General features: G+C 59.8%; 1 protein-coding gene across 2 annotated transcripts; it reads left to right on the top strand.

The window, feature by feature from the left end:
• Window positions 1-1,078: 1,078 nt before the first annotated feature.
• Window positions 1,079-7,297, top strand: GAL (galanin and GMAP prepropeptide). Of its 2 annotated transcripts, XM_049096676.1 has the most exons (7): window positions 1,179-1,251; window positions 1,492-1,572; window positions 2,307-2,361; window positions 5,273-5,359; window positions 5,744-5,827; window positions 6,809-6,862; window positions 7,033-7,297. In XM_049096676.1, exons 2-6 carry the CDS (start codon window positions 1,492-1,494, stop codon window positions 6,823-6,825), a joined length of 324 nt encoding a protein of 107 aa, XP_048952633.1. In that variant the 5' UTR covers window positions 1,179-1,251; the 3' UTR covers window positions 6,826-6,862; window positions 7,033-7,297. The 2 variants fall into 2 exon arrangements, with proteins under 2 accessions (XP_025302189.1, XP_048952633.1); XM_025446404.3 differs by lacking the exon at window positions 6,809-6,862 and having other exon boundaries at window positions 1,079-1,251.
• Window positions 7,298-7,746: the final 449 nt, after the last annotated feature.

Genomic DNA, 7,746 nt, shown 5'->3' with positions numbered 1-7,746 from the left:
GAGGTCAATCAGCCCCCCCAGGAGATGGCCCAATGGCCCTGCTGGTTTGCCTCTTTTTAGCCAAACAGGACAAGGGTCTGGGCACCCAAAGGCCGCTGGGCACTGGAGGTGGTGAAGCTGGGCCAGCAGGCAGGCAGGTTTCGGCCTCCTGCCTCCAGGCCACGTATTCATGGAGGCTGAACCCACTTGCCACCCAGGGGAGGGGGCACTTGCTCTGTACCCTACCGCACCCCTCCCCCAGGACCACCCCACCTGGCCTAGTTTGGGCTGAGGGCTCCTCCTCCAAAGGGTGTGGCCGGAGCACCCTGCTCCCAGCTGTTGTAGCAAGGGAATGCAGTGTGTGGGTGGGGGCCTCTCTTTCCAGGTAGGACCTGGGTTGGGGTGATGGGTGTGGGGCTCACCAACACAGCAGTGATGTGGGCCGTGGGCCGTTGAGAGCTCTCCCCACAGGTTTCAGGGTTTCCCTGTGTGGCCTGATGGGGGCTCTCCCCTGGGATGATGGGGACTCTGCCCGGTGATGGAGGCTCTTCGGGGTGATGTGGGAGCTATCTGTAGGGGTGATGGGGCTCTCTGTGGGGGTGATGGGGGCTCTCTGTGGGGTGATGGGGGTTCTCTGTGGGGGTGATGGGGGCTCTCTGTTGGGTGATGAGGACTGTGGGGTGATGGGTGCTCTCTGTGGGGGTAATGAGAGCTATCTGTAGGGGTGATGGGGGCTCTCTGTGGGGGTGATGGGGCACTATCTGCAGGGTGATGGGGGCTCTTGCGGGGTGATGTGAGCTCTTGCGGGGTGATGGGGCACTATCTGCAGGGTGACGTGGAAGCTATCTGCGGGGGTGACAAGGGCTCTCTGCAGGGTGACGGGGGGCTCCCCCGCGGGGCTTGGGGTCTCTCCGCCGCCCCCCCCTCTCCACCGGTGCTCAGGACCAGGGTGCGGTGCGGGCGCCCCCGCGGGACGCGCTACCATCACTCCCGCCCTCCTCGGTGCGGCGGGGGCGCGGGGGGGCGGGCGTCGAGCTCCGTGACGCTGGCGGCTCCCGGACGCACCATATAAATAGCGGCGGCCGCCGGGGCCGCGGACACGTCGAGGGAGCCCAGCCGCCGCGCTTGTGCCCCGGGGACCCGAGGCCGCGCCATGCGGTGAGCCCCCCGGCCAGACCCGCCCCCCGACCGGACGCCCGCACCCGCCGCCGCCGCCCGGACCCGCCACGACCTCGGGACCCCCCCGCCGCCCCGGACCCGCCGCCGCTCAAGGTACAGCGCGCCCCGGGGCCCCAGCGGGAGGCAGCCCCGCCCCGCCCCCCGGACGTTCCCGGGCCCCTCGACCCCCTCGCCCCCCGTCCGGGCCGGGCAGGCGGCGCACAGCGCTCGGGGGCGCCTCCTGGCCCCTGCGGCCGCTCCCGCCCCGCCCCGCCCCGCCCCGCCCCGCCCGAGCCTCGGCCCGACGAGCGCCCGGGACCGACCGGCCGCCCCGCCCCGCGCCTTCCCTTGCAGATGCCGGGCGGCTGCGCCCTCCTGCTCGCCTGGCTGCTCCTCGCCGCGGCCCTTTCGGCCACCCCGGGGCTCGGGGCACCGGTGAGTGCGGGCGCGTGTCCCCGCTACGGGCCAGGAGGGCGGGAGCCACAGTCGCGCGCCGGGCGGGCTGCGGGGGGCGGGGCGGGGGCGCGGGGCGCGGCGGGGGCGCGGCGGGGGCGGGGCGGGGGCGCGGTCCCGCCGAGGCGCTCCGAATCCCCGGCCTGGCCCCTGCCCGCGCACGACCAGCTCCTCGCTGCACAGCCCTTAAACCGGGGGCTCCCTGCTTGGCTGCTTCGCGGAGTTACCGGCGAGGCTCATTTCATCCCATTGAGCAGCGGCTCAGCTCCGCGGGGAGGGAGCCCAAGCCGCAGGTGCCCTCCACGCCTGTGTACTCTCATGGCTTAGAAGCAAGTGGGTGCACCTGCGTTTGCGGGTTGGGGCCCTAGAGTGAATTACCTGCCAAAGCAAGTGTTCATGTGGAATATAGCTTTTGGGGGGCAAAGCCAGAATTTCTTGCAGCCTCCGAAGTGCATGCGTTATTCAAATTCCTACACCATGCCTGGAAAGCCTGGTGGGCTTCCTTTAATATCCACTTCGCTTTAACAGGCTTACACCACGTGGCCTATTACGTGACAGTTAAAAAAAAAAAATGTTTTTGCGCTGTGAATTCTGCGATTACCTGAAGGGCAGCGGCTTCACAGACCCCCGCAGTGGGCTATACGAACCGAGCCTGCTGCTGGGGCTTCTTTGAACCGCTGCAGCCCATACCTGACATGACTCTTCTCCCATTCGAGGTGAAGGAGAAGAGAGGCTGGACCCTGAACAGCGCTGGCTACCTTCTTGGCCCACGTAAGTGACCCAATGTGCGCGGCCCTCAGAGCCAAACCTGCTCTTGTGATGCTGACTGGAGCCACTTCCGTGAATCCTGCTCGTAGCCAGTCCGCGTTCTGTTACATGCATAGAGGGACGTGGGGAGGTGCTCCAGGAGACTTTGAGGCAGGACGGCTTTCCATGCAGGTTAGGGGGTCAGGGATTCAAATGCCACCTCCCCGGGGGGGGGGGAGGGGGGCGCCCTTCCCCCTGCCCTGCCGCAAGCCTCGCTTGCAACAAATGGGCAAATTCCTGGGTCCCTTGATCAGCGCCCCCGCCCAACCCTCCTTCTAGCCTTGCTTTTTCTTACTCAGGCATCTGTGCAACACAGAGCAGGACTTAGGTTATTACCGAAAGATCAAAATGCCCACGGTAGGAGGGGATGGTGAGAAGGAAGAGTCTGCAGCGTGTGGGTTGGTGGGGTCGCGTGACGAACACGTGGAGGTCTCACTGGGCCTGACGGAGTGTGGGGCCTGGGCTGGGGCAAGGTGGGGGGGGAGGAGGTGCATCCACATCCCTCACAGTGGGCCCTATGTGGAAACCGGTCAGCTGATCTGAGTCCTAGAAGGTTCCCAGAACGGGCCTGCTCCCCGCAGTCTGCCCATTAGCACTTTCTCTGCTTCAGAAGGTCAAATCTGGGCAGTGTGGAGTCGGAGGATGCTTTTGCCAACTTGCAGTAGTCCATCAGGGTACTGGGCCGTCCTTGGCCGTAACTCTGCCGTGAATCTACCAGCTAAAATGTGCAGCCGGGGTGGGGGAGTGGGTGGGGGTCCATGCGTGTGTGCACACACCTAGAACCAGAGCATGGCGTTCACCTGCAGCCATCATTTCCCAGACCTTGCCAACCTGTGAGTAGACTAATACTCGGTGTCCTGTCCTTGATTTGACACCGTTTGGACACAGTGTGACTGGAGTGCCTTCAGGGTGCAGAGAACCCATGGACCCAGAGGTGCTGGGGACTTCAGAGATCCCCTATGTGGCAGCTGCGTGTAGATAAGCACGCCAAGTCCAGGGCTTGCTCAGGGCTGTGGAATTCTTAGTAGGGGCAGGAGGCAGCAGGTGTGCACAGGCAGGTTCTGCCTCCAGGTGACCCAGGCCCCAAAGGGCGCAGCTCTGGGACCCAGAGGCTGTGTGCGTCCATGCCCCCCCTCGCTTGTCCTTAGCCCCACCCTCTGCTTCCTGTTTGTCCTGTCTGCAGTGGCACCTTCGGATTTTAAGTATCCTAAAGGAGAGGACCAGAGGAGACCTTTTATTTCCCCCTTCAATCACTTACATGCTCGTAGCTCTCAAATTTGCAGACATGGTTGGTTTGGGGACAGCTGTCAACCCTAAGAAAAACAACCCTCCCCTATTTATGTACAGCCTCTGCCCCAGGAAAGGAGGCAAGCAGCATGTAGGTTGCATTCCCTTCCCACCAGCGTACTGGGAAGGACCATGCGTGTTTAAACTAGCACAGGGCTGGCTCTTAATCCCACCACTTGAACAGACTTTTCTCCCACGTGGATGGTGTCTGACGTTCAGGAGGATGCTCTGAGCAACACGGGCATAGAAATGACCAAGACGAGCAGGGGCCCCAGGCAGAGCCTCTGGGTGCCCTGGTGTCAGGTCAAAGGCAAGGGCAGGTCCCCACATAGTCCTGTCACTGTAAGTCGTGTGACCTCGCCGGCAGGAGGGGCACATGGGCTCAGAGGGCACAGGTTTTCCAGAACCTTCTGGAACCCTGAGCTCTGTTGCTCAGAAAGCATCTCATCTCTGTGTGCTTCTGACCCAAGAGAAAGAAGGAACCCTTCCGCAAAGATCCTCATTCATGTTACTTTGAAATATTAATCTGTTCGTCAAGATTTGGATCTTGAGCTAGAAAACAAGCTCTTGTTTACTATCAAGCTTACATCTCTGTCAAGCTGGCTCGCCAGAGGCGGCACCTGCAGACGAGCTTATCAGGACGCTTTATAGCCCCAGCACACCCCGTTTCTGTAGGCGCACATGGGGGACAGGGGACAATGACCACGATGGGGGCATGACACCAGCGGCCTGGTTCTTCCTGCCCCCAGGGCTGTGCCACGGCCTCCAGCTTTCTCCTGCCTCGCCTTGCAGACAGATGCCACAGGCATCTGAGCCACAGGCCCTGAGCCCCCCTCACCCCGTCCTCATGGCCTCTTCTCCCTCACCCCCAAAACACCCAAACCCGGTGCTTCTTTCCCTGCTGGGCCCTTGGGTTAGCACCTCCTGCTTTCCTTCCGAGCTTCTCAAGGGACTGCTCTGCTTGCAATCACGACTCCCTCTTTTCACACCAGCCAACATAGGCGTGAGCACACACACGCACGCACGTGCACACACGGTCATTTAGCCCCCCTGCCCCCGGCTCTGGCTGGCTTGCTCCAATCCATCTCCCACACAACTGCCGGGGAGCTCTTAGAAAAGTCTGATCAGTCTGAACTTCAGTTCTTCAGCGGCCCCCCGTTTTCAGGGCCATAGGACCCCAGCCCGTGGTCTCCCTGAGAGGTACCCAGCTCACCTGCCAGCACCTCTGGGACCACCTCAAGCCCCTCTCCCTGCACCAGCCGCTCTCCCCAGGGCCTGTCCAGCTCTGCTGAGCGCTGGGCTCCTGCTCGCTTCCCTCCTGGCCCCGTGGGTTCCTTCCTCTGGCAGAGTCCCTGCACCTGGCGGTGGGGGGGGTGGGGGGGGAGGTCCGTGCCTCTGGCATTGGCACAAGTTTGTGGTTCCACAGAGAATGATATCTCTGCTGCTATGGCTTCCCTACTGTGACTTTATCTTTACCATCCAGTTGCCTACGCGCTTTATAAGCAGCCAGCGTGTCCTCCTTTGGGAGTGAGGAGAGTGTAATTATACTAACAACCGTCAGGTGTTTTCCTCTCCGATTTGCAAACAGATGCCATTGACAACCACAGATCATTTCATGAGAAGCCTGGCCTCACTGGCAAACGGGAACTCCCACCTGAAGACGAAGGAAGGTCAGGTGAGAGAGCCTGGGTCACCTCACTGTCCATCACCCCCCCGGGGCACACAGGGCAGTGGGGCATCAGGCTCCTGCCACCCCCTACCCCAGCCTGGCCTGGCCAGGTCTGCCAGCTGCCAGGACAAGTACAAGACCCAGCATCAGCATCCTGTGCCCCAGGGCGGCCACAGGGGCAGAGTCACTGGGCTCAAGGCCTCAAAAGAGTTTGGCCTTGACCGGACCCCACCCCCTCCCCCCACCCCCACCCCCGCACTGTGCTAAGCAAGGCCCTCGGGAGGGGTCATGGCCAGTCCACCAGCTTCCAGATGCCCAGCCCTCCGCAGATGGAGATGTGAGATACGGAGCCCCGCGCAGCAGGTGGCAGACGCCGATCCTGTTTTCTAGGAGGCTTTGCCGGGCCGCTGTCGCTGTCAGAGAATGCCGCTGTGCGCATGTTAATCGAGTTTCTGACTTTCTTGCGTCTCAAAGGTACATGAAATATTACCAATTTTAAATTCTACCTCTTAGAGCCCCGCACACATAAAAAGCCTATCAAGAGGATTCCGTAGTCTTCTCTTGGGAAGTAGCCAGCCATCCGCTCACATCCCTAAAGTCAGGGCAGTTGGTTGGGATACTGCCCCAGTCCCTGCAGAGGGTCATCAGAGCCTTGGGGGACCCAGGGACAGAGAGAGCATCTGGCCCCACTCCCTCGCTGGACGAGCCATACTTGGTGGCAGGGTGACAAGTGCTGCAGTTCCCTATAGGCCATCTCAGACCACACCTCGTAAGCAGGTGAACTGACCCATATTTCAGATCCCAGTTTTTGTTTATGCAGCCTTCCTGCAGAGCGGACCCCATTCCCATCTCAATAGTCTCCCCTCTAGACCTGGTATCTTCCACGGTGCGGGTGAGGCCTCCCTGTGGGCCTGTTTCTGCCTGGCCCCTCTGCACGGAGCATCAAACCGCTCCCTGGGAAGGCACCAGGACAGAGATGGCAGTGCCCCAGGAGCCGAGTAAGGGAGACAGGGATGGGGTGGGGGGGTTCTCCAGGAGAGACATGTTTGTCAAGTTTTACACTTTACAATTTTGTTGTGAGTTTGCAGAGTTGAGACTAATTCTTGACTTCTGTTTTGATCCATGTGCTTTTCTGGCTGTACCCATGGCTGTAGTTAAGGGGTTCAGGTGGGCGTGGGAGGGAGGAGGTGAAAGGCAGGTGGCTTCTTCCTTGGAGCCAACCGTGGGCACGGAGACTGCAGAGGAGGACTTTCCAGCTCAGAACCCATAACCAAGTCTGCTCTGTTGGAGCCAAACCTGCAGGGGACTCTCTGCCCGGGGAAAATCTCCTGGTGACTTTTCCTGCAAGGGGCAGATGGATTCTTCTGGGGACTTGTTTGTCACTTTGCTCTGTTTAGAATTTTGTAATATGGAACTTCTTTCACTCAGAGGTACCCATCTCTATTACCCAAACAGGAATTATACTTCATTAAAGTGAGACTTTAAGAGCCCGACAGTTTCAAATGCATAGTAAGTGTGAAACTTAAATCAGTAAGAGGTGAGAAATAGGAAGGGTTGCCCTGGATTTCGGGTCTTATTCTGGGACCCTCCAGAGAATGACAGTGGCTCTGGCATGTGTGCTGAGCGTCACTGTCCCTGGTGCAGACGGTAGGGCTCTGACGGGCACTCCTTCGTTGCAGAGGCCGGGGCCCTGCCCGACCTGCCCGACCTGCCATCTGCGGTCTCCGCAGAAGATATGGAGCAGCCCTGATGATGCCCTTGGGCAGGTTCCTCTGTGCCATGTCGCTTAAGGTCAAACTTGGACACGATGGATAATCTTGTGCCAACTTATGGTGACCAGTCCTGTCCCCCTGTGCTCTGATGCTGTGTCGTTAGGATTTTGTTGTGGAGATTCTTTTCCCTTTGGTAATTATTTTGAGCAGCAAAATAAAAAATAGCAATGGCTTTTGGGTGTCCTTTCCTTCTGTGTGTGTGTATCTGTCACCACTGCCACCAGTGCGTTTTAACAGATAAAGTTTGACTATAATCACGAGCAGCAGAGGAAATCCTAGCGTCCAGAGCATCTCTGAGTGCTACGTGTTGTCTATGTGCCCAGGGGACACAGAGTCACCTTGGTCTTCAGTGAGTCAAACACAACCACGAAGAGAAGTCCACTACCCACACAATCAAAACCAGGATGGACAGAAGCCCTGGCTGCAGGGAGCTGGCACTTTATAGAGAGATGGGAACAAAAACCCTAAAGCAGCCCTAACCATAGTGGCTGAGGGAACTACGAGGTGCCTGTGACAGGGAGACAGAGGAGGAAAGTCCTAACCAGAGGGCGGGGGCAGGGGCCGAGGTGGGGATTGATGTAGCAAAATTCATGTGGCCAGGGCAGAAAGCCAGGTGTCTGG

Source organism: Canis lupus, chromosome 18, assembly GCF_003254725.2.
Source record: "Canis lupus dingo isolate Sandy chromosome 18, ASM325472v2, whole genome shotgun sequence".
NCBI classification, from domain to species: domain Eukaryota; kingdom Metazoa; phylum Chordata; class Mammalia; order Carnivora; family Canidae; genus Canis; species Canis lupus.
Note: the sequence above shows the minus strand (reverse complement) of the source record. Positions and strands in the feature narration are given on the sequence as shown.